This window comes from Corvus brachyrhynchos, unplaced genomic scaffold (assembly GCF_000691975.1).
Source record: "Corvus brachyrhynchos isolate BGI_N302 unplaced genomic scaffold, ASM69197v1 scaffold26, whole genome shotgun sequence".
Lineage (NCBI taxonomy): Eukaryota > Metazoa > Chordata > Aves > Passeriformes > Corvidae > Corvus > Corvus brachyrhynchos.
In genome coordinates, this window is record NW_008239324.1 from 2499177 (window position 1) to 2526316 (window position 27140).

The following is a 27140-nucleotide window of genomic DNA, read 5'->3' on the forward strand; positions in this document are numbered from 1 at the left end:
CTTTCCCTAAACTGTTTGTTGCATGTGTCTGAGTGCTGCTAGAAATACACTGCCCTCATTCACATACATACTGCTATTAACAGAGACTAGTAGCAGTATCAAATACTACAACTCTTCTTATATTTTACACAATGCAAACATCTAATTACATGAAATGCCGTGGCAGATATTCTGCCCAAGGAAAACTGATTTAAATACAAGGTGCTTAAGATTGAATGTCACTAAAGTATAATTGAATGCTACATATAACTGTGTACTCTATCTCAATAAACTTACTTGGTTTTGTCAACATAAAAGCAAAAAATACACCATGAAATTATTAGAAAATATGGTTTTAGGCTCTGGATAAGAAAAATGTAGCACCTCAGCATAATACTTTGGTTATGGTAGAGTTTAAGAAATCAAGCACCAAGAGAATACATTGACATGGAGTATTGGTATCATAGTAGATCATTTAACATGGGGTTTTCTGGCAGGAGACAACTTTCATTGTCAGCTGCAGTCTTGCAACAGCCCGTGGAAGTTACATGACCTGCAGACATGTGTGACTCATGCCATGTGTCACCCTATGAATACAGTACTTCATTTGCTCAGAAAGCTTTATTCTACTCAAATAAACATTTCTTGTTACCTTTGTCTCCTATTCCCTGCCCCACAAGCTGTATTCAACATCAGGACTTCATATTGATAATTCTTCTTTTGAAAAGTGATATACCAGTTGTGTATACAATAATTCGTTCTAAATTTCTATGTCTTATAAGAGATTATATATAGATATTGAAGAGGTTATAAGTAGTCATTTCTTATCATAAGAGAAGGCTGTTCCTAAAGGATATTATGCCATATTCAGTAGAAGGTTATCTCAGTCTGTGCAATAAAACAAATGGATTTTACTCAGTCTCAGTTTTCACAACTTGCTCTGGTATAAACATTCCATGCAGGTCCATATGCATTTCCACATTTACTGTGGCTCGACCCAGCTCTGTGAATGTTTTAGCATCCAAGACAAGTAGGAAAGGTGCTTCCTTTGGATCACTCTTCACAACACAGGTCAGAACAACACCTGTGACATACAAATAAAGAATTAGAAACACATAAATGTTTCACCAAGCAGAAAAGATAACCCCATCACACAGAGGAAGCACCAACCCAGCTTTCTCGACTAAGAACATTGAAACTTGTAAGATTTAATACAAAACTCATGTAACCTCAGCTTTCAGAATGTTTTCATTATTTTACCATCATCCTCTTCTTTTGCATCAGGGTTGGGAACAAAAACGGGCTCGGATGGCCAGCAGTGGTCCTGTCCCCAGTGGAGCATTTCCTTTGTCTGGGTATTTAATTTTGCAATCTAAGCAGTTGTGACAAGAAAAGAAAAATGTCAGTGACCCTGACAGTGCTTTTTTCCAAAGGTACAACATGAACAGACTGCTGGTGGGGGGAACTAATGCTAAGAGCTAAGGCAGGTGTCATCACAAGAAAAAAACACCTGGAAAATGTTAAATTTTGGAGTCACATTTTGTGGCTATATAATCACACAATGTTCTTTTTGTTTCATTTCATTAGATTACAATTGCACCTTTCATTTATGGGTGCTTAGTAGTTCACAGATGCTAACAGATCCCAAGAGACCCTTCACTGAAAGTATTGCCCCTCACTATGGAGAGTCCAAGACACAGAATATTTAAGTGGCTTGTTCCAATTCATTGAGATTCTGTAGTAAAGCAGGAAACAGGATTTAAACTTGCCATTTTCTAATCCTGTGAATTATTTTCCTTTTATTGCTGCTTCCATATTTCTCAAGGCCTTCTACTGTGCAGTAGGGTACATAGCCAGAAAAAATGGCTGTTCCTAGTGAGGTGTAAAGATTGAACCAGGGGTGCAGACACTGGTGTTTACTGAAGGAACAGAGTGTGGATTTTCATCCCATTGAGTGGCCAAACCAATCTCCAGAGGGGATGCCTGGCATTTTCAGTTCAATTCCATTAAGGCCTTTTCTTTACCCATAGAGATACAGTTCTGTTCTTTTCCATTTTGATCTTTAGCCAAAAAACACAAAAGTGAATCTATTCAAATTACTGGAGGAAGAATTTGAAAGAATTCTAGCTAAGATGACAGCACTTTCACTGACAGACTTTACCTAAGGATTAGGTTGTTGTGCTTGCATTCATTAAACTGCAACTGATGTGAAAAAAGATCCTCCTACCAACATTTTTTATTATATTTGAGTCAAGCAGAGATTATCTACACTGTAAATCACGAACTTGCAGGTTTGTTTGAGTTATTGTCAGATGTGCTGCAATAAATTTTCTTGCATCATGCAGAAATCCAGCTTTGTTTTGTAATCAGTAATGGTAATTATATTCAAGAACCAAGTGACTTCATTTTGTGCTGCCTTGTAGTCACACAACAAGAATTGTAAAGTGTGATTTTGTCTGTATAATACTTGTACCTTCAAATATAAATACTTTTCCCTTTAATCTATTTGTACTCTAGGCTGTCTCCTGGCATCAAGCACATGTAAACAAAGCATTTGCTACCTCAAATAGAGAACTAGCCAGCAAAATATAAAGCTTTCCCCAAAATTAGATATTGTTTTAATATTTAAAATGTCTTAGGTAGCATTGCAGTATCTTATTTTTCTGTTAGGCTTCCTAAAGGGAAAAACTATTAAATATATATATGCATCTAATACTTCTTTTTCTTACTCTCTCCTTTATAGTTCTTGGCACATCACAGAAGGTTCAGCCCAATTTAGCAGACAAGTGAAGGTCTCAGTAACTCTTCAAGAGACTTTGTAGGAATATAAATCTGGAGGAAGAAGCCTGAGTTTATTAATACTTTATGAGGGAAATGGTACAACATGAACTTATGAGAATTTAGGCATTTCATGTTTCTTTGCATGTGAATGACCCACCAACAGGAAGACACTGACTTTGTAAATGTTAATTATACCTTTGTAGGAACTGGACTCCACTGGACTTCTGTTGCAAAGACATACTTGTATTTTTTGCCATTATAGTCATAGTTGATGCGAGGCAGTTCTATCCCTGCATAAAATAAAGTTCAAGACTTAGGAACAAGAGGAGAAAATAACTCAAAAGCAAATCTTTATAGACATACCAATCTTCAGGAAGTTTGGCCCTGTGAAAAACCTTGACACTACTTAATAAAGGTGTTGCATAGATTTTGTATATATGAATTTCTAAGAAGCTGAAGATGGTATTAACATAAGTAAGCCAGGGTCATTAGTTCAAAAGGCAATAGTTTTTCATCCATTAGACTGGAATCTGTGAGGGTTTTTCTGGTTTGCATTTTTTTCTTTCTTTATAAATCCATGATGTGAACAAATGGGATAGATTTGGAGGCTACCATTCTAAGAAATTACTTTCACCTTAGGTAAACACATATTTACATATTCCTGCTATTATCCCCTGATAAAAGGTTAAAAATCCACTTTCAAGGACAATCTTTATAAAATGCAGCTAAACCTCAAGTACTACTTATAACAGACTTATTTAACTAAAATTACTCTTGTAACAGGTAGATTTGCAAGCCATATTAATAGCTGTGAGATCAGACTTAGAATCCTGTATTAATACAATACTGGTGCAACTTCAGATATTTAAAGGATGTGTCTCACCTTCACCTAGCGTTTCATGTTGGCAATAGATGGTCCCATCTTTCTCCTTTACAGCAGTTGCAGTAGAGGCAAGTCTGACTAAATTAGAACCCACCTCAGCATCCTGAAAGAGACGAATGCTGAAAACGTCACGGATCTCTAAAAACATGCTTCTAATTTAGATTTTTCATCAGGTTTGATATTAATATTAACAATTTGGGGATTAAACAAACAAGCTTCAAGAAGATCATTCTTATGGCATTTTAGATTCTGAGGTTTTCATTAGAAATCTTGTTGCACTCAGAGTGTTTTAATATAACATAGAATAATTATCTTGAATCACACTGAGTCCTTAGAAAGGTTTAGATACACATGATTATAGTCCAGAAGTACCATAAATTTGAGAATTTAATGAATGAAGATGGGTTGCAAGGAATGAGGTATTAAATTTCCACTAGAAGTCACCAAGGTTAGGCTTTTGCACCTGCTAAAAATCAAGTGCAAAAATAGGTGTGATATACTCTTTAATGTCCTACTGCTTAATTCTTAAGACTGCAGAACAGCTGGTGTGATCCAGAGCATCCTTTGTCACTGCTGCAGAGCTGTTTCTGAGACAAGAACAGAGCAGCAAGACTCTAGGGTGTAGAAAGAAAAAGTAATATCCATTCCAAAGGTATCAGGCAGAAACTTGCCCAAGTTGCTGGGCATTATAAAATCTTCCCTGCAAACAATGATGTAAAATGATGTTTTAAATTAAACTGAAAGATAAAATCTTTTCTCTTCCTGCTTATATATCACACTTATATGAAATATTCTAATTTTAATAGAACCATTGCAACAGTTGGGAGCGTGTGTGTATTGTATGTGGGCTTCCAGTGAAGTGGAAGAAACAGATTGTGCAAAACCTCATGCATACTCTTGCAGTTAACAGCCAAGTGGATATGTCTGCTTGTGTTTGATGACATTTAACAAATAATCTCACTGGTAACAAAATTCCATGTTCTACACATCTCTGTTCTCCATAGTGGATGGTGTCAAAACCTGGATCCACATAACCATGTCCAGCTGCCCACTGCCATTTCTCACAGGACATAAAAAACCCAAGCCTCCTGCACATTTTGGGTATCACAGAATCAGAAATTTGCACCTAAGGGCTGGCAACTAAAAATTCACCTGTTATTCACACTGATGAAATTTTAAATTACTGATTTATATTGAAAAATTTTTAAACTACTGATCAAAGAACAGGTTAAAGACCCATCTTCTTTCTACCTTGTCGTACTGCAGAGGAACCACAAATCGTTTGCAGGTTGGAATGGAGGTAAGCTTGATGTTCTCTTCAAAGTCTTTATCCAGGTTTTTTAAATAAAACATGTCATATAAGCTATTGTCTGTATAGGCAATAAGATCAAAAATAATGTGGCCATCCTCCTCATAAGCATTTATGTGGTGAAAAAACACCAAAGCATCAGTATAAAACTTGGTGGACACTTCTTTTTTAGTTTTCCTGTCTATAAAGTGAAACCAAGTCTGAAAGAGAGAAAACATTATTTAAAACCATTCAGAATCAGCAAATAGTTATTTAGAAAACTGTTTTCTAATGATAACAATCAACATTCTAATCACTGTGTATTTGTAATGAAGGATATCAAGAACTCAGAGTTTGCTGCTAGGAGACAAGTAATTCCAACCTGAAGACCAAAACACACAGCAGAAAAATGAGTGTGGAACAGCTTTAAGCTCATTCTACTGTTGCAAATTACTATTTGGGCTAGGCTGAGGGTTGAAGTTTTCCAGAAAAGCCTGGAAAATCCCCTTCTCTCTTTTTAAGTTAAATAAATCTGCCTTGGTCGAGAGTTTCTGTGGTGCTGGTTCCCTGTACCTCAGCAAGTCCCACATGTTGATGCCCAGAGCATGTGGAAGTAAGATCCTCAGAAAACAGTATTTTCCCTCAGTTGCCACAGTGAAAGACTCTCCTTTTGCTCAGTGCAGGCTTTTCCACCAGTCTGGCTCTCTGTCACATGCAGTGCACCTGGAGTAGATCTCACCCACCACAGACAGCATTTTGTTTGGACCAGGAGCAACTGGATCTGTCTCGGATGCTAGTGCAGGTTGGAATTTCTCTGCTAGCACAGAGTATTTCTAGAAATGCCAAACTATCCTCTCTCTCAAGAGCTTCAGCATCAGATATTTATTTGAGAAATTTCTGGATAATGGGAGACAGTATTCAAAAACATAGTTTCTAAAACAAACCTGTGCAATGTGAAAGTCAAGGTTTGAAAAAAAAGAGTGACTACTGAACTGAATGAAGCAGATGAAAAACAGAACAGTGTGGAGGAGGTCACTGGCCTGCATGACTCCATTGTTCAGCAGTAGGAAAAATACCTTATCATCCTTATTATAGGCAAGGCAGGAAGCCCAGTTCACACCTCGGATGTAAGCAGTTGCCATTTTGACAATATCCAGTCTGAAGGGCTGCTCTATGAAGATAATGTAATTCTCTGTGAGTCCAAAGCTGTGGTAGTAGCTGGGGTGGAGCAGAGAGTGAGAAGGGATGGAGCAAACCACTTCCAGGTGCTTGAAACAAGACTTCTTCTTTTCTTTTTCTGAATACGAATGATAAAAATTCAAATTATATTTCTAATAAATTCCATTCCAAACCTGTGCTTGGATTTCTCCCAGGCAGGGAAGAACAGGTTCCTCTCAGTTTTATTTGCATTTTCCTGTTAAGAAAGTGGTTTGTTTACTCCTGTATAATAAACACAGAATTTAGCATGCAAGAAGCAACGCAGTGAAATCACAATGCTGGATCCATTCAGGCAGAGCCCCCTCATCTTGGGATTTGATTCCACTGGTTACTGTTTTCAGAAGTTCCAGCATGGAGGAGAAATATGTTTAATTAAATCAGCAGCTTTAAAAAGGGGTTCAAATGCCCCTGTTTTTTTTAACTTCTAAGGAGATGTTCCCAAATTTGAGCCCCAGCTAGAAATTGCAAACTGATCTTTCAGCTGTGGAAGGCCTCTCGATTGTTCAATAAGGGACAGGCAACACAATAGCAGCTGATTTTAAACAACAACACACACCAAAAAAAGATTATCTCAAAGGAAAAAGAGCAAGTGATTTGCTCTGTGAACAATGGACAGTGTTTCAGCAAGGGCCAGTGTTCTCCAGGTTAGACAGGAATTAACTCTATGTTAGGTTTTATTTGGTATCATGCTTCCCTATAATCACAGTATCAGCATTTTAAGAAAATTTTTGTTTACTAAGGAATTAAAATTTACAATCTCAAATTATATGTGCTGCCCTATAGGGAAAATTGTTTTAGAACCTTCATCTAAAGGTAAGGTCCTTCCTACTGAAATGCCCCGTTTACACAGTACTCAAGGTGAGCCTTTGTAAGAGCACATGCCCAGACAGGTTAAGCAGTTAACATGAAGTTTACAATAAGTTGAAATTAAGAAAATGAACACCATTAGTTACTAGCAGAGCTGTATCATCACCCTTGCCCTTTGAAGAAAAGAAATTGCTAACAAGTTTCTAGAAAATAACAATAATAGACGTATCTTACCTGGTACAGAGGAAGGAATCTTAAATAGAATGTATTTTGTCTTCCCTTTATCAACTATTGAAGTGCCCATGTTGAGAACATTTCCAGCACTGTCATAGTGGGGGTGAGAAGTGGCCAAATTTACAGCTACATATTTGTTGTAGTCAACCTGGAAAATGATACAATAAGTGATTTGGGAGATGTGTAAGAGAATGAAAAATGATCTCAGCTAACACCACAAATGCACCAGCTTTTTAGCCCTGTTGGCCTTATATTGGCACCCCATTTACAAATGGCTTTGAAATTTAAATAATTAGACCAAATGACTTGTCTAGGTATTCAAATTATTTCCTTATTCAAGGCTAAAACAAGTTATAGAATCTGAGTTACAGTCACCCCTCCCTTGAAGCCACATAACATCAGGGAGGATTAGCTAAGCAAGTTACTCTGCAAATGCCCATTTCACCCTGAAAGCAGTTTATTTAACAGGGCTGACTCTGGCAATCTGCTGGAGCAAAAAGATTTCTATTTTATCTAAAATTTGGAAGTTGTACTCAAACTGCAGTGCAGGCTAGAAAAAACCCCGATGTATATATTTCAATATCTCAAGTTTTCATTTTAATAGTTAAGTAATATCTTACATAAGGTCCTTGAAAAGTAGTCATATAACTGACCTACTGAATTTTTAATTATGTAAATAATTTCGTAACTACAGATACATAATAATGGCAATCATCCAAAATAATCATGTAACTGTGGTATTATTCCTGCAACCTTGCTAGATTATGTACAAGTGAAATTGGTCAAAGCCCAGCTCTTCCCAAACTAAACAGAATTTAAATTTGAACTCAGGAGTTCTTAAAAGATATCTTTTATCTTTTGGTATGTCACTATTTCACTTTACCACGTTTTCAAAAATAAGGCAACAGTAGAAGAAAAGTATTTTGTGTTCTGCACATGTTAAAGGATCTTTATGAGACAGCCTGAAATTTATTCACCAGCAGACAAGGAACCAGAATGACAGATGGTGGTTTGTACCTTCTCCAATGTCTCCAGAGTCTGTGGATTAATTTTCCTGATGAAGTTAGTCTCGCCAGTAGCATAGAAATCATCCCCAGCTTTCATAATGTTGATCAGACAGTTGTCTGTGAACTCAGGAATGGTGTGAGACAAATAGGAGAATGCCCTGTCCAGAGGGAAATTTCATTAGAGCCACAGAAGCCGGAGCTGCTTTTCCCCCACACGGAGCACAAGTGACCCTGCAGTGCCACAGACCTGGGGCTGCCTCTCCCTGCTGTGCCCACTGCTGGCAGCTCCCTGGAAAGGGTGGGAAAGCAGAGGAGATGGATTGTTTCCTTGGCCTGGGTGAGGGTTAAGGACATGGAAGCAACTGTTTTACCACACACAAAAGGGCATCCAGGCCCATTCCCACTGTCAGCTCTAGGACATGCACTGGTTTATCAGGATGGGTTAATTACATACTCTCCTGTGCTGTCTTGGGAAAATTTGGCCTACCAGTTCCTACCTAAAAGCTGGTGGGTTTTTCAGTGTATGCCTTCATAAAATAGATGGATTCATATATTCCCCAAAGGAATATTTTTGTTCCCAGTGAAATTCCATAGCACAATTATGATTTCAAATAAGATTGAACTTCACACATGGGCTTGACAGTCTTCTTTATCAGTGTATGATTTCATCATAGTCACTAGAAGCCAAGACAAAGTTTCTATAACCCTTTTGAGCTTAAAATGCCAGAGATATTCTTTTACTGTTGGAAGAGGGAAGAAAATCTTATCTCAGGGGAACAATTTACAACATATCAGCTCTTTTGCAATAACTGTCTGTGTATGTGTCCTTACCAAATACCAGGTTCGAGGTCACTAGAGGTAGTTCAGCCAGGAAGGAGAGAAGGGTGACCTATTTGCTCGTCTTAGGGAATCCCTACAGCCAATATTACAAGACTGAGTATAACATGATGGCCTACACCTCACCTCTCCATAAAACCATCTTTAATCAAAAAGTTTTTCTGATTTTTTTTTCTGTTATTGATGCTTCTCTTTTTTTGTTGAATAGACTTTGTATCAATACCTTCCCCATCTCTAAATCTTTTTCATTCTTGCTGCTCCTCCCCTTACAGAGTATCAAAACATTTCACTAACACTGGAGAAAAGAAAATGTTTGGTTTTTATATAATCTACTTGTGTTACTGAATAAAGCAGGCAATATTGGTGATAAAATGAATTTAAAATATTTGTCTTAGACTAACCCATAGGCAGTACATATCTTTTGGCTTTTTCAATATTTAGCAATTGTAAATTTACAAATCAAATGTTGTACTTGTACATATGTGTCAAGGGTAAACAGAAAGACATCTGTGCTGAAGTGAGAAGTAGATAGAAGAATCTTGTTGGGAAAAGCATTGCTTACTTGGCAAATATGTTTTTGCATGGATCTGGATAAGCCATAGTCCCAAACTCAGACACGACAATTCTGTTTGCTTCTATGTTGCAGTTGTATGTGTCACTTCGGAGATATTTACTTCTATAGTAAACTTCACCTGAGGAAGAACAAACAGGTTTCAGTTACATTTTATACTTAGTCCTTTAAAAAATTAGCACAGGTAGAGCCAGAGTTTCTCAACCAGCTGTCCTTTAGCCAACAATAGTTTGGAATGAAACCAATAACATCCCTAACCCCCTGTCCTAAAGGCTTTATAGCTGCTGAGATTTATAACAATTTGTCAATTTGACAATTCACTGACTCCCACTACTAATACTGGGGTACTTCTGAGGAGAAAGGAGGGATTTGGGTAAACTGTTCCAGCAAAATAAAACAATGTGTGCAAAAATGACTAATTATACAGTCCATTTATGTGTGGTGACAAATTTCCTTTATTGGCAAAATTTAGTAACAGACTGTTTGAAGGAATCAATGTCTGTCCTAAACAATTTAATGAACCACTATACTTGAACTAACTGAGCTCAGTTTGCTTTAGGTAAGTAAGATGTACTGGCAATTTAAAAAACACCTTTATAGGTTATTTTGTTAAGGGTCTAGAGCAGGACAGGCAAGAGATCCTGCAGTTGCATTAAATGCTTCCAATCACAGAAATGGAAACAAAAAAGTAAACATTAGGATTAGAGGATGACAGGAGTAAATCCCATTTTTTTTATAAATACATACTTTTTGCCACAAGAATCCAGGTGTAAACCATCCTGTCTCACACTGTGAAACAGCTCAATGGGTAAAAAATGCTTTAATTGAAAAAAAAATTGAATTTTTTAGGATAGAGGAGCTGCCTGTTTTTCCTCCAAAAAGATGACAAGCAGGAGGAGAGACTGTAGGGGTGTCAAATACACTAAGTGAGGTTTGACATGTGAAGTGACACAGTGGCCCAGTTTCTCTCCTGGCAGCTGTTATAGCTGCAACCAAATCCCAAAAGGGGAATGCTAGTCATCCCTGAAACTGGGCTGTTCATCCACAGCAGGAAAACCTCTGGCTATTACAGTACTTGTGGCTGATCCTTTCAAAATAATCGAGGTTTTCTTGCCCTGCAGTGACCTGCCCAGAGCTGGGTTTCTGCTGTCCTTGGGTGAGAACAGCACTGAGCTTTGGCACTGCAGAAGAAAGGACAATGTAACATCTCCCTGCAAACCGCCCTGCAGAGACACTCCAGCTGCTGCTGTGAAGGGTGAGGTGTGAGGGAGTGTGTGGAGAGACTTTCCCCACAGCAGTTCCCCCCTCACGCACACACCGCTCTGCAGACAAACCCAAAACACTCCAATCCAACTCTGAACAGAATTAGCAACATAAGGCACCAAAATGTGGAAAATGTGGGTTGTTGAGTTCCTTTCAATCTGATCTGAAACAACTTACCATTTTTAAATGTAAAGCTGTGCAGCAGAGCCAGCCCATCAAACCAATGGTTGTACTTGCTGTCCCCTATCGTGTGCATCCCTGGGCCATTTCGGAGGAGGATCCCTCGCAACCAAGTAGGAAGCTGCCCTATAAACAGAAAGAAGTTACCAGCATCCATTCATTTAGGTGAGGGGAATGTTCCAGGACAGGTTTCCTAACAGCAGAGGCTTCATGTAGTCAGACAGACTGTTGGTGTGTCAAGATTTGCTGTACCATATAATGTTATTGGACTTTGGGTTAACTAAAATTTCCCCTACTCAAAAATGTGGCACGAGTGACATACTGCATGACTATTGCTATCTGAGATTACTATGGGAAAATGAGATTGCTGGAATGTAATTTGTTAATTATCAGCAAGTAAATAAAGTTGAACCTTTCTTTCCTGCACTCAGATTTTACAGTGATAAATTTAAACCCTTTTACTCATGCCAGAAAAAACTAAAGCTTATCAGAAATAAACATATTTTATAGGTTCTATGACTTGCATTGGCTTTCAGCACATCAGCTTAGACTTCAGGCTAAATTAATTCCACAAAATGTTTCATTAATTAGATTACACAGCATAAAGTCGTGTCATTTGGGGAGTTCTTTTGTGACACTTGTCATAATGTAGTGTTTCGTACACAAATAAAGTATAGGAATATTGTACTGAAGATGTATAAGTGCTGTTGAGATTTGAATCATAAATGTTCCTCATCAAATCCCTGCAAGAAATGCATTAACTACCACTTGACTCACAGAATAATAACAATTAAAGAATTTCAAGAGGGTTAAAGAGATGAACAAAGGCATATCAGATATCAAATAAAAAGCTTAACTTGCTTCTTTGTGCATATGACTCCTGAGTGAACATCTAAGATCACATACTGCTTCTCCAGACAATTCTTGCATTGGATATTGCCTCTGCATGAATAGCTCTTCAGAACTTATATTTCTCCTTATAAATTAGTTTGTGATGCCACATTGATTATGTTGGCACACTTTCTTGTTAAAACTCCTTTACAACAGCTGGAAATGTCTTCCTATGGACCTTAACTTTGAACTTGTTCCAACCCCTGCCAGGTCCACTAGACCAGGTTGCTCAAAATCCCATCCAGCCTGTCCCTGAAAACTTCCAGGGATGGGAAGTCCCATGCACCCATCATTAGGGCACAACTCCATTAGGGTTACGGTTCTGGAATATACAAGGAACATAAAAAATTGTTTGCATGACAGATGAACTTTCATCATCATCATCATTATTATTGTTGTTGTTGTTATTTTCTAGAAGAGCCTGGAAAACTAAACCTTACTTCCCTTTCTAACACAAGGAATTCCAAAGCAATAACCGCAGTACATTTTTGTATTTGATAATTTTGCTGGAAAAGATAAAAAAATGAAAAAGATATTTTTAAAGCACAGTGGACTTAATGCAGCTTCTGAAATTCCTGGTGCAATTCCATGTAATTTCTGGCATAATTTCAGTACAAAAACAAAAGGAGCAAAGGCTCATCTAGTGAGGTTTTCAGATAATTCATCTTAGTGGGAATTGAGCATTTCTGTAAATCACACAGGGTACCAAATCAGCATCTAAAAGTGCTTATATAGCTTTAAAAATGTGGACCTTTTTCTTTTCTGTGGTGTGTGAGGACACATTAGCAACACACTGAAATCCCCAAATATGGATTTTATGGACATTTAATAACTATTGTAACAACAGAGTCTCAGAAATTCACATGTCTGTAGGAGAGCATGGGTGAAATTGCAGCTGATGATAGAAGTGTGATAGATATTTACAGTGTACATATTGAGTAACAAGGAGCCAAAATACTGGCAGAGCTCAGGACTACCAAAATATTTAAAGGGGTCATAGTTCTCTTTAATTTTCTTTTGCAATGAAGCAATATTTTGTATGTATAACTTTACTTTCTGAAATATGCAGTCTTTGTTCAAATAAACTATTTCATAATACAGATCAGGTCTGATAAATTGTTGTTTGCAAACAACTTCAAATGTTTTGATAATAAGTTGTTATCTTGAGGGACAAAAAAAAAAAGATTGAGAGGCATAAACCCATAAAGGCATAAAATAATTCGAAGGTATTAAAACAAAGCACTTTGTCTGACTTGACACAAAATCTTTTCCAATTCAGCCACCAAACTGAACAGTAACAAGGCCCTGCAAGTTTTAGTCGTCATCTCTTTAAGTTTTGGTACTTGGGAAGTGTCATTAGATTCCTACAATTTCTTGGACTACAACACAGAGAAGATTTACTAAATAAGGATTTGCAGCAACAAGCCTCTCCTGTAGCTGTAGCAAAAACTCTTCCATAAAGTAAAGAAAGTGGGAAAAATAACAGGTTGGTCGAGTGTCTTCCTTAGACAGTCACTTTAATCTGTCTTGCTGAAGAATACTCTGCAGTTTCTCCTGGATTATCTTCTAAAACCTCTTTTTAACGCTACCCAGTGGCATTCAGTACTGGTACTTTGCTACCTGGGAGCGCCACTGCTGAAGAGTCCCGAATTTAGAGACCCTTCCCGGGAGCTCCGGAAGAGTCGAGGGCAGGGAAGGGTCACAGAAATCGAAAGCCAGAGCAGAGTCGTGGGGGAAGGGATGTCCGAGATGGAATCCCGGTCTCTTCCTCACCACCAACTTCAGTGAGTCCTGTTCAAACAGACTTTTGAAAAGTACACAGAAATTCTCATGCAGTGAGAAGAATCCCCCAGTAGGGTCACAAATATTATCTGAGATCAGTCCTTTAAACAAAGTTCCCTTGCGCCTCTCAGTTTCCCTTTCCAGTGCTGCGTCGGGCGAACAAGAGTCACAGTTTTTACGGATTGGAAAACACCAAAATAGCGGCATGTTTTACAATAGATTTTCTTCCACTTACCCTGCACCTCAGCTTTTATGGGCTCTGGGTGTTCTTCCTTATTCCTGCCATATAGCGTATCCATCTCTGACGAAATTCCCAGTGCCTGCGCTCTGCCCAGCCGCTTCTGCAGGCGCGGTTGTCCCCCCCCGCCGTCTGGGCTAAGGACGGGTCTTTCCTGTTGCATATAAAGATAAGGTCAAAGTGCAGCGTGAGCTGGTGGCCAGTGGCTTATAGATTGACAATTTATAATGGCTGATCTTTAATCCCTAGCACATACACTCTAATTCTTGCACGTTCTCATTAAAATTAACTCTTTCACTGGTTTGAAGGGGAAGTAAGAAAAACGTTGGCCCGGCTGTTTGCTCCTTATGAACCTGGCAGAGGCAGGCAGGCACAGCCAGGAGACAGCTGGAGTGGCTGAAACATCTCCTGCAGCTTTACAGGTAAATTTAAACACTGCTAGGGATGCTTGCCCCATTTGGCTGGTAGGGGGAGGAAAAGAAAAGAAATCTCTACTCACTGTTCTGGATTTGGCTCTTCGGGAGTGACAAACACTTCAGAGCAGGGGATCATACTTTTCTTTCCATTCTGTGGTTTTAAACTGGGCTGTTCTGTAAATTAACAAATTCTCATCACTGAATAGTCTTGTGGTGTATTTCTTTATATACAAGCTGTTCCAGAGTCAACTGAGTGGCACATCTTTGAACTAAATATCTTTTCACTCCAACATATTCTCCCATATGTGACCTCAATCCACCTATAAAAGTATGGCAGGATTCATTAAAACTAAGGCAGATTTTTAACTTCATGTTTTTGTTTCTAGATAAGGTCCTTAACCGAGTTCAATGTTGTTAATTTCAAAATCCTCTGGAAAGAGAATTATTTCAATATAAAGCATGTGATTGCAGAGCAATTCATATGCTCCACGGACCATGAAGGATAAAGAAATTCTTTGCACAATTATATATTATGCAATTTCAAATGGGGTTACCCTAAAATCCGATTTCTTCATCTGAATCACCATTGTTCCCAAAATGTTTAACATCGCTTCTTAAGACTGACTGATCTCTTAGAACTATAACAGTTATTTTATTCAAAACACAATTTGTGCTACAGAGTCTTCTGACATATTTATTATACATTGTTCCTCTCTTCCAAACCTACTGTCTGTTTGATGGCTGATCTTCACCCCGGGAGATCATCAGGACAGTGTGCCTTGGTCTCCTTTTGGAAAGCACTGACAGAAACAGATGATAACAAAATAAAAACCCATATTAGAAGAGAAAATATAAGGTCTTTGTTTGAATTAGTAATACTAATAAACAGCAGGATTGAACCAGAAGTTTGTAGGAGATGAAAGGGATCAAAATCCACAAATATATGGAGATACATACACACAAACACACATATACACTGTATATATGCATGTGTGTACCTGCATATAGGTGAGAGTGTGCATGTGTGCATTGAGATGCTGGTTCACTTTATACACAAAGCCAAGTAAGGGATTTTTCAGCAATGTTAGGGACTGAAAAGGATCTGGCAAAAAACCAAAGCTGCCCAACTCTACTCTCACTACACCATGGGGACTTTTTCCTCTCTCCACGATGTTCTGCTTTGCTTTAATATGTTTAATATGTTCAGTGTATCCTCATCCATTTATGGGTGTAGCTCTTAACGCTACAATTTTAATTATCTGACCTGTGAGTTGTCTAATCTGTAGTGATACTAAGATTTCCATAGAGCAAGCAAGCAATAAAAAGATTAATTCAAACCTCTTTTGCATCCTCTGCCACAAGTGTTCATGTAGGTTAAGGTTCAGCCAAGATGAGATAATTGGAAACCTTGTTATAAATTGTCTGAATGGAAGAACAAAGAGCTGCATATATCCGACAGCTTCTGAAATCAACCTAAATGTGTTTGGTAGCTAATTTTAGGTTTCTGTGACTGAAAGTTTTGTCTCACATGTTGTACAACTTAAATAAACAAGATTTGTGAAATTAATTTTTCGTGCTTGTCAGTAAAAAATACTTCAGTTAGCATCAAAACACTTTTTTTTGTTGTTTTCATCATGCTAATGACAAATAAGCAGTTTAGTATAATATGTGGAGATTAATTGTATTGCCAACTGTGTGATTTCCCCCTTTTTACATTGAAATGGCAAAATATCAAAGCACTGATTTACAATTATAATGTGTAATTATCAGCAGTAGAGAATGTGGATTAGGTGATTTTTCTAATTTTATTATTTCACAATGTTTCTTCTTGTTGCAAAACCCTTCAAATATAAATCTTCCCCCAACCGAATCTCACATTTATCTCCACAGTTTCCTCTCTCTATTCACCCCTCATGACAAACTTTTTGAAGTCACCAGATCCCCACCATGGGCAGATTTGCTTCACTGTATTTCTTTCTGCTCTAAAAACTGTGGCAAAGGCCACCAGCTGTTTCCTTTTGGGTCCTTTCTCACTTTCACTTCCCTAATTCGTGCCCTGAGCTTCTCTCCCAGACTTTAAAAGGGCCATGAAGACATCTTCGGAGGCTGGGGGTTACATTTTGGGTGTGATTGCTGTGGTTAATCAAAACAAAACTTTCCAAGGCAGCAGAGCTGGCTAACTGCATTTTCAGTACAACAGTAATGTCATTGCCATGTGCCTACCTTTGTACTTCTGGTTCACTTAACAAGAAACAAGTTATTGCTTTATATCACGGAGAAACCAATAAAATTCCTTATATCTTTTGTACTTAATTTATTTTAATCTCAATCTTCTGCTTATAGAATTTGAGTTCTAATTAAAGCCCATTAACAAAGGTCAGATTGACTTGAGGTATACAACTTTAAGCTGTGCTAAGAATTTTCAGCTATCAACAGTTATCTATTACTACCAAATAGAACTCCAAAGTAAAACTGATACGAACTTAGGAGCTGTTCTTGCTGAAATCACACTGATTGCTATCTCACTTGCTAGAAACACAAGTTCTTATCTTTCTTAAATACTCTTTTATTGGCATGATCTCATTTCACAAAACTGCCACCAGACTATTTAGAAACACATCTCTTGCACTGTCCAGATATAATTGCAAAAATTACTAATGTAGTTTGTTCAAATTTAAATAACAATAGTTTCCCTATATTATTCTGACCAGATTTTATTTGGGTCAAAACAGTTTTGATCATATACAGGTTTGTTCATTATTTGGACAAAAATAACTATTTTTGTGGAATTTTAATTTCCTTGATAAGACTCTAATTTGGGGGAGGGGGAGTTTTTTGCAAAACTTCACAATTTCTTTGATAAACAAAAGCATTATTTTCTTTTTTACTGTCATAGTTTTAATACATATCACAAGAAATACTGAATTGTCCATTAAAATAAATACATAATGTAACTTAATACTAAAATTCTTCAAATGCTGAGGCATGGAACTGCTGGCCTACCCACACTGGTATTCGTCGGACTGAGCCTGCTCAGTGATAATAATGCCCAAATATTTAAACATTAGACATTAAAACAAATAAACAGCATCCACATAAACTTCCTCACTGTAAGACTTCTATAACCTTATCTGCACCTTTCAACATCCCTATTTACATGTTTCAATATGTAAATTATACAATTCAGTCATGTGTTTTCAAGTGGGCAAAATGACAGCGTGAAGGTTGGCATTCACTTCCATGACTGAAGGTGTGGAAATGGGGTCACAAATGTGTACAGTGACAGAAGTTAATGTTGCTGCACTCTATCCTACCTGGTAGCCTACAGTACATCTTTGGGGGAACATAAATAAAAACTCAAAAGAACTGCTTTCTGGTTTTAGTAAAGGGCACCTGAGTGTAGAGGGCTTAACATAAAAACAGTGTTCCTGAACAGAGGCTGCTGGACCTTCAGCCCTCTCATTATGGGAATTGTGAAGATGATCTCTTTTGTAAGGTGTTGGATATCTACTCATAAGAGACATTATCAATGAAAACAGCTTGCAATAGAGCTTTTTTCTCTCTCTTTCCATGGCCTGTAAGCTCTGAAATAGCTCATAATAGGCAGAAGAAAAATGTGCAACCAAATTAAATAAAACAAACAAGAGGTGGAAACTGAAACACCTTAGAAGTCTGGCCAGTTTTACACTTGTGGAAATCTGGAGACACTGCAGAGACACCAGATGATGACACTGTAATGGCTGTAAATTCAGATCCAAGCAATTTATTTTACGTCTATGTGTGCTGGGCAAAGTTCAGTCCATTTGTATCTATCAGTTAATGTTTTACCCAAGGAGGGCACCTTTAATGCTTTGGACAGTTCTGTGATTAAGATATAAAGGCAATATTAATATCTTAATAGGCAGATCTAAATTGTGCCACTTAGTCAAACATGATCACAAGGGCACATGAGGGGTCATCAGGTTCTTGAGATAGTTCTGCTCCTTTCTGTCTGAACTTGGGGCTCAATGTGGCCATCAATAACTCCAGCTCAACAAACATTCTTATGGGGCACACTCATCCCCTTCTTCCTAACAGCCAAAGTTCTGCTCTGAAAGGCAATAACACAGGGGAACTAGCTGGGAAAGAGGCAGGGATTGAGGCATGAACTGTATGGCAGTGAGGAAAGGCCAGGCATGAGCCTAAAGGCAATGCCAGACACTTCCAAAGGGACAGCTCCTTTGAGAAGATCCTCAGGGACTTCTCCAGGTGACTTACCCAGGTAGCCATACACATTTTATAAACAGAAATTATGTTCAACCCAACAGCTCCTGAACATAATCCTACTTATCTTTATCCTGACCCCATCACACCAGGCATGAACTAATAAATAGCCTAATTTAATTATTGCACCCTGTACAGATAAGAAATGTTTTCCCTATTTTTATAAACAAGATAACATCAAAATTGCAACTTGGCGGGAATCACTGGTAAGTTCAGTGTGTTGCCTCATGGAAAATCAGTCAGTAGAAGCAACAAGACCAAGCCCTTTTCAGTCAGCAATAACTTGGTCTCACCATCAGGACAAGCAGCACAGGAGAGGAGCAAGGAAGGAAGTGTGATTGTGATCACCTTCTTAAGCTAATTGGCAAATGGGAATTTTTAATCCAGCTGAAGAGAGGGAAGGTGTACGTGTAGGTGTAGAGTCTGTTCAGGACTCAGTACTTCCTACCTATCAGGGTAAAAATGTTCTTCACTCTGCAGTAGTTTACACGACACAGTAAAATGGACTACTCATAATCTTGTCTCAAGTTAATGATACCTGAAAATAATCTTTTTTCTACCTCAAAGTCAAAGTAATAGAAATCAGTTTTCCATTTTTATGTTTATTCAATTAATAGAACACAAAGATGTTTATATTCCTGATAAAAATCTGTGTATTACATTCAGTAATATTCAGGAATGTAAAGATGGTAATATCCTCCTATAGAGAGTAAATTTACTTGCTCTTCCTCAAGGCAAATGAACAACAGCCAAAATGAACAGGGGTGTGATTTATTCCTTCTCTTTAGCAGTTCTTCACTTCCTTAATTCTTCAGATCTAGCACTTTCTGGTCTCTATTATGGATTGTCAAGATATTCTGCAGTGCTGCAGTTTGAATCACAGGATGTTCTCAGGCTGTCACGATGCAGCTGTGATCTGCACTGGGGTACAGATCAGGACCACCCCAAAGTCAATGACTTCTGGCATAAGAAAACTATTTTTAAAAAAATTGTCTTTCTGTTGAGGAAGAATGCAAAAGAGATGTTTCCCACAAGAAGGTAAGTTCAAGGAGTGTTGTTTACTCAACATCAAATGAGTTCTCTCTTGTGAGTGGAAAGGGTTTTCGGAAGTTTCTGTCTTCCTGAAGACCCTAGTTGCTAATTTTGATGCTTTAAAAGCGGTATTTTCTTTTCATGTAAATGCTTTTCTCATTCTTGTGGTAAACAGAATAAACTGACAGAATGCTTTCCTGGCACTAAAGTATATAAAGTCAACAAACTGCCAGAGAGGGAAATTGTCTTTCTTCTACTTTCCATCTGCTGCAGGCAGCTGAAGAGTAACTTATAGCAACCGTAGATTAGGAAAAAAATGCACATTGCTTTAGAAATTGCTAACAGTAGACTCACTTGGAGAGCTTGGCTTTATTTGTAGACATTTCCAAACATTATTTGTTCTTTTTCAGAGCCTATTTCAAAATCCTTCAAAGCTAGAGACAAGACTTCCATTAATTTCAATCACTTTGGAGCAGATTCACAGGGGAGAGCCTGTGGCACCCTCAGCCCTGGCATTTTTAGCAGTATGTTCATGTAGTTGGATTTCCAGTAGCAGAGAAAGAACTGGATGATGCTACAGAATACATTCATCACAAAAGTGAGTCAAAATCTCCTGGAAATGTCTGTATCACCTGTACATTTAAGTACAGTCTCCTCCATCACACCTGTGCTTTCAAAAACAGGCTGTGTTTCTCATATCTAGAAGGACAAAGTGGGAGGGCTGGCTGCCAGCTGCTGCAAAGTCTGGCAAGCCAGCAGGACCCAAGAAGAAGCAGGGAGTCTGGAGAAAGCATCATGCAAATATACAGTGGCCAACTGACTGAAGAGCAGCTGCCCTCAGCTCTGACTGCTGTAACAGCTTGAATATAAAATAGTTGGATTGGGCGTTCCCAAACTGAAGCCTGTGAAGTTTTGTATGGGGCCTTAAAGGACTCCTGATTTGCAGACATCACCTGTGACATCACTGTCACAGAAGCAGCTGATAATCATAGTTACATGGTCTCATCCAGGAAGGGAATGGGTATCCGGGCCAATTAGCTAATTGGAATATTGATTTGCCTTCTCGAGAGCTGGGAAATCCAGTCCGAATACTCACATCTCAGCTGCTCCATAAGCTCTCCCCATTAATCAGTCAGAAATTCATGTGGGATCTGCTCCAAGGGTTCCATAGCTGACGTCTTGATTTATAGGTGTGGTGAGAAGGAAGACATCTAGCCTAGGGTATTTTCTTCTCCTTTCATCTCATCCTCCACAATTTTCCTACCCATTAAACACTTCCCTATTAACTTTATCTTGAAAACCCTGATCACAGTCCTGCTTTTTCCAGCTGGGCAAGATGACTGGAGGTCCAGAAAGGTCTTGGGATTGAAGTTCACCCTTACATGTTGACTGGATGCAGTGGATGTACTTGACTTTGGCAGAAAGCCTTGGAGCTGGAGCTGGACTGGCACTCTGCAGTGATGGGCATTGCCTTCAGCCCAGCAGTGCAATGCAGGAGGCATTTCTGCAGGGCAGGAATCCATCACGCAGCACTGATTCCTCTGTGCTGTGGTAACTGGCTCACTGATCCATGTCTAAATATAAGTGCATGTTCTCTCAGTTCCAGGCTATGGAGCTATAAATTAATAATAATGGCATCAAACTCAATGGAGCTAATGCCAAGGACAGGAGGATCACAATAGCTAAAATTCTTATTTGTCCTGTGCTTCTACTAAGCTGGTGGCTTTGTAAACCTGATGAATATCTTTTATAAGGAAGTTGAGATGTATTTAGAGATTTCAGCTCCAAAATGTTACTGGGCTTGCTTCCCAAAGTCCATCAGCAGCCCTTGGAATGTACACATAGGGCTCCCAAGTAGTTCTGCTGATTAAGGCAATATTTTCATCTTTCCTAAATCATTGTTTTAACTTATGGTCTTCTCTTCTGCCTCCCAGCAGGTATAAATACTGTAGCTCTAAATAGTTGAGCAGCTTATCTTTTAAGGGATGATGGGAGCATTTTGCTTGGGGTGTAGAATTCTAAGCAGACACAACAGTTCAAAATGAAACCTATTTGGAACAGCTGAGATGAATCTGCACATGCGTAAACAGGTGGGCAGGATGGATATGATACAATAATTATAGACATTGCATTCGCATGCAAAAGAAGCACCTCCAACAATAATTATTAAAAATAAAGCAATCCAGACCAATTAAATGTATCTAGAGAAGCAGTGTGTTTTCCAATCCCATAACTCCTTGTGTTTCTCATTTTTCTCATTCTCCTCTCATTCTCACTTTGTATCTCTTTGCTGTTGTAAAGACCTCCAACTTTAATGTTCACACAATGAAGCCTTTGATGGAGGAGCTTTATCTCACTTTTCCATGTGTCCAACAGCAACATATATCAACTTTATCTTCTCTGCTCATGAGGAAAGCAATGATTTAATGTCTTCTCTTCAAACTGATCTTACATGGGATGTGACATTTATACAAGAGAGCCCAAAAGGGCCAGTGCATGGGCTTAGCATCAGCGCAACACCCCTCAGACGCAATCACAATTATATATTAGAAGTTCTGTTCTGTTCCATGCTCTATTGCTGCTGTTGTGGCAAGATGCAAAGAGGAAGGAGAAATGCTGATGACATGACAAGGATGACATCTCAAGCTTTTGAAGAAGGCAGCAAAAAGAGTGGTGCCCTGGTAAGCAAGACGAGTGCGATGCAGGGCACTGAGCTGAGAATGTGGCGGGGAGTCACAGTTCTGATTTCTCTTGCTGTGGGCTTGGCTGGGGAGGAAGCAACTGATGAAGGAATACCTTGTTCGAAGTACCAGCAAGCTTTCAACCATTCATGCTACGAGTTTGTTAGACTCCAGCAAACCTTCACAAGTGCCCAGAGCTGGTGTGAGAGAGGAGGAGGGCACCTTGTCTTTATTCAAAACGAGGAAACGCAAGAGTTCTTGCAAAAACATATTGCCGAGGATCAGGAATGGTGGATAGGACTGATCTCAAACTCCTTGCTGAATGAAACTACTGATGGTAGGTGGATTTAAAATCATGTCCTTAAAATTGTGTCAGCACATGATGCTTTTTTAACATTGTAGAAAATGCAGTGTCTCTTTGTAGATATCTGCTGAAAAGCCTGTGTCTTTTGTTGCTGTAACTTCACATTTAAACTAAGATGTTTGAATTGCCTGCTTCACTTCCTAGTTGCATGTTATCACCCTTTCCTTTGGATCCTGTGAATACATGGTGAATGAGACCAGCTTGCTGACCCAGTGAAACAAATGTGCTGGCTTAGGTCTCCAGTGGAAGCCAATTCGTCCCACTAGGAAATGCTGCAAGGTCTGATGCAAGGGAAATGGTGAAATCTTTAGGCTGGGAACGCAGGTAGAAGTGGCAGTGTCTGTTTCATGATTGTATCAGGTTAAATATAAAATGTAATTGAAGATCCTTACCCAGACTAAACCATCTTTGCTTCAATAGGAGCAGGGCTACAGTCCTGTGCTGCAGGCTCTGACTCTAATTGTATTGCTGAGGAAAATAAACATTCAGGACACAATATCTTTTTTCACAGGGCCAGTAATTTGGCTGGACACTTCAAATATAAGCTACAGTAACTGGTACAAGGATCAGCCATCTCCCTTCTCATCCACATGTGGGTACATCCTGAAGAATGCCAAGTATCAGTGGGGTGTGACTGAAAATTGCAGCCAGGAATTCGACTTCATTTGCGAGTTTGGTAAGATACACAACAGCTGGAACAGTGAAATGAGTGTGCCATGATCACAATGGGGCATAAATTGCCTTGTTGCTTTCAAAGTAGCTGGGAAATAACTTAATGAATCTTACTAAATGTGAACAAGCAAAGAGCTGTACAACCCCAGCGGGTGCTCTTTTTGCAGTGTGCTGAAGTAAGACCTAATCCAATGAAGGAAGAACCCACAAATACATCTGAGAGATGTAGGTGCTCAGCAACCAGACATTAAGGACCAGGGTTCCAGCAGAGGGCTGAAAAAATAAGAATGGATCTGCGTGTGAATCTAATGTGTAGCTGTCCACACCTTCAGTGGACATAAGCTGGCTCCATTAAAGCATGGCTGCAAGAATAAATTCCCACAACACCACAGCACCTGGGCTAGGTGGGACCTGTATGGCTGCCCTGCAAAAACACTCATTAATGTATGCCAGAATAATTTCCATCTGTAACTGAAGCAAAAATACAGGCAGGCTTCCAGAGGCACCACCTCCTTGCAGCTTGGAGTGAGCAAAAGAGAGAGCAAGTTTTTCTTGTTTCTTCTCAGACCCTCCATCAGGTGAAGTTCAAGCTTTTCCCCAGGTTAAGGAAGCAGACAGGAACCTGTACTTCCTGTGCTCAGGCAGAAAATCCACAGACATTGTGTCCCTTAAATTGTGACTTGGAACAAACAGTTCTGGAAAGGAATGATGACAATATCATCCCTTTCAACATGAGGGGAATTTGTGTTCCTCATGCTTTGCACAAGAGTACTTTAAACTGCAGCTAGAACTGGTGTCACAAGCCCTGGAAGGATAGCTTGGCTATAGGCTCACTAATACAAAAAGGCTTGGAATCAAGTACAGGTTTCCACAAGCCCTAGAACTGCTACTGCCCTGTCCAGCACTCTACTGCTACTGACATAAATAACAAGTTGTTCTGCAATAAACAAAGGTAATAAAGTTTTGTTTCCTATCCTGATTTTCTGTTCCACATCCCCTCCCTGCCCTCCTCCTCAGCACTCCCAGTTCAGTCCCATATCTCCAGCACGTCCCACCTCTGGGACCTCCACCACTTTTCACTCCCTCAGCTCTCTCCCCTGCAGCTGCTCCAGAGCTCCAGCTGTGTGTGCCAGCCAGTTGAATCCCACATCACAGAATAGGTAAATGTAGGGTTATAATCCCCACTCCTCACAGAGGCATTGATGTAACTCTTTCTCTTCTCCCTAGATACTGCATTTCATGAAATTTTAGGGTGGTTGGAGGTTTATATCTATATATCAAATTCGGCTGAAGATGACTAACATTAAAAATAACTGGGGGAGAGGAAATTGGCAGACAGCACAATCCCTTAAGCTTATTTTCCTTGCAAAAGCAGACTAAAATTATTTTTCCATTACAATCATGGTAGACAACTGTCTGTTTGTGAGGAAACTATCATCTGTTACCATAGGGTCTAACTGAGAGCCCCTTAAATTCAAAGAACAACAAGATCCTACACTACATTCATCATTCCACTACCCAGGAAACCAAGACCAGATCGAGGCAATTCCACCATTGGTGTTCCGTAGATTAGTAGTTTATTGTAGTAAATATATATGTACTGAATCAGGGTTTGTACATAGGAACACAGACCAAGTTTTGTACATGTCTCCATGTAAAAGTTGTTGAGACAGCAAATACTGTGAGAAATCTTCATATGGAGAACAAAAAAATGCATGAGATAACACTCCATACTAGAATTTAACAGCGAGTTATTTTTCAAGCTTATTTAGAGAGCTCTAATCTGTAAACTGATCATGTTGCTATAGTTACAGCCAGGCTTAGCTTTACCCTTTAGATAACAATAGCACACAATTATTGCAGTGTGCACACATTGGTGCTGTTAATCAAGGGACTTGAGGGGAATGATCCAAACAGCAACTGGAGGACAGTGTATTTAAACCTGGGACAGCCAAAACAAAAACATTCTTTTGCAACATTCTCATATGAGAGCAGTTACTCGCATCCTCCTCTTCAGGGTATTAAGAATCCTGATTATTACATGATACTAAAAATTCTGAAAGATAATTAACTGTCCCAGATTAATCAAAGAATGAGGTGTATGCATTTAGAGCTATGACCTTACTCATCTGAGCAGTCCTGCCGAATGAAGTCAGTCAAATATCACACAGGAACAAAGGAGTCTCTGTAGCAGAAATGGGATCAGCTCCCATACTTAATATGCAAACTGTTCTTCAAAGCAATTACCTGAATATTATGCAATCCATGAATCTGTTTCGGAAGTAAGGAGTAACTTTAAACCTTCCAGTATTTCAAGTCAAACATGCTAAGAGTTTTCCACAAAAATACTATTTATTTTTATAATTAAAATATTTTTTCTTATTGAAAATATCCTCAATGTTTTAAGGCAGTAAAACCACAAATCATTAATTTTGACTCCTTAAAAATAAAAACGTTTAATTCTTTTGTAATTTTCTTGAATTTTGTTAATTGTTTAGCTTAAAAGGGAGAAAAGAGAAGAAAGAAAAACAAAACAAAAGGGACATGCAGTAGAATTGTAGCAGGATTTTTCAGAAATTCAAAAAGGTAATATATGGGGTTTTTTTTTCTCCTACTAGAATCTGGCCAGAGCATTGCTTGTGATAAGTACAATGCCACTGTACAGTGCGGATCAGGAGAAGTTATTCAAATTGAAGAGAGCTTCTATGGGCGGAAGACCCCTCACTACTGTGTGTCAGAGACTTCTCTCCAGGATGAAAGAGATGAAGGCTGCAGCTGGATCAGTGTCAAAGATGAAGTAGCAGGTGGTATCTTACAGCACTGCTTGTCGGAAACACAGAGTGAAGTTCCCTGTCCCTCAAATGCTTTATCTTGTATTGCAGTAGAGTTAGTGAATGGAAAAGTGGATTATTCCTAAAATGAAGGGAATAGCAGAGAACTTCTGACAGGGAGGGGGTTGCTACAGGAGGCTGGATGGAAAGGAGAGGTTTTGTAAGGAGCAAAGATTCAGAGGTGGGGAGGAGCAAATGAAGGATAAGGGTGTGCCTGGCTCCCCTCACTGTATGAGGAAAATATGTGGACACCCTGATTCCTTGACAAATTCAGATACACAAGGTTTGACAGAGATGGAAGGCAACACATCCAGACAAACCTAACTCCAAACCAGGAGGGGTGAAAAGGCTGGCACCCACAGGGACATGAGGGCAGGAAGGACCTGCTGCTGCCTGTCGTGTCGAGCACCCACCCTGCTGGAGCCAAGGGCTTGGAGGTTAAACACTGACTGTGGCCTGTCCCCAGCGTGATTCTTAGGGCTTCCAGCCAAAATTAAACAAGACACAGAAGTCTTTTTTTCTGGTACCTTTTCAAATTCAGCTTTGTTCCAATAAAATGAAATGGTGCTAAGAAATGCCACACAGAAAGCAACACACTAAAGTCAAAGGGATATGGAAATTTTTCTAGAAATCAGTGACATGGTACTGCTCCTCCTGCCTTTTTTGTTTCTCAGTCATCTTTCATCCGAGCTGTTGTGACAGTAAAGGCAAAAGCCATTAGCTGATCTGAAACACTCCTTCTTTCCAGGCCAATGTCACGGTCTCCAGGCCTGTCAGGTGGCTGCAGATGGCACTTTCTTCGGAGATCCTTGTCCAGCTTTGGGAAGCTATTTGTCTATTCAATACCACTGCAAGGAAGGTAAGAGGGAGGGGGCTGTCAACACCAAAACTCTGTCCTGTTCTTTTCTGTAACACTGTGGCC

At 39.1% G+C, this 27140-nt stretch overlaps 2 protein-coding genes across 5 annotated transcripts in view; one reads left to right on the top strand and one right to left on the bottom strand.

The window, feature by feature from the left end:
- Positions 1-98: 98 nt before the first annotated feature.
- On the bottom strand, positions 99-14540 carry BCO1 (beta-carotene oxygenase 1). Of its 2 annotated transcripts, XM_017740977.1 has the most exons (12): positions 14459-14540; positions 13957-14113; positions 11046-11174; positions 9597-9726; positions 8208-8355; positions 7191-7338; positions 6008-6228; positions 4895-5152; positions 3644-3746; positions 2956-3050; positions 1240-1351; positions 99-1063 (listed from the first exon to the last, which is right to left on the bottom strand). In XM_017740977.1, the coding sequence occupies exons 2-12, from the start codon at positions 14018-14020 to the stop codon at positions 891-893; spliced, it is 1581 nt and encodes a 526-aa protein (XP_017596466.1). In that variant the 5' UTR covers positions 14021-14113; positions 14459-14540; the 3' UTR covers positions 99-890. The 2 variants fall into 2 exon arrangements, with proteins under 2 accessions (XP_017596466.1, XP_008636923.1); XM_008638701.2 differs by lacking the exon at positions 14459-14540 and having other exon boundaries at positions 13957-14115.
- A 4795-nt stretch (positions 14541-19335) lies between these two features.
- Positions 19336-27140, top strand: part of PKD1L2 (polycystin 1 like 2) — a 34262-nt gene continuing 26457 nt past the window's right edge. For 2 of the 3 annotated variants that reach the window (XM_017740976.1, XM_017740975.1), the window contains exons 1-5: positions 19336-19676; positions 20081-22688; positions 23227-23391; positions 26006-26191; positions 26967-27077. In XM_017740976.1, coding sequence (XP_017596465.1) covers positions 22034-22688; positions 23227-23391; positions 26006-26191; positions 26967-27077 — 1117 coding nt within the window. In that variant the 5' untranslated portion in view covers positions 19336-19676; positions 20081-22033. The remainder of the gene's footprint in view (positions 19677-20080; positions 22689-23226; positions 23392-26005; positions 26192-26966; positions 27078-27140) is intronic. The other variant, XM_017740974.1, reaches the window with a different exon arrangement.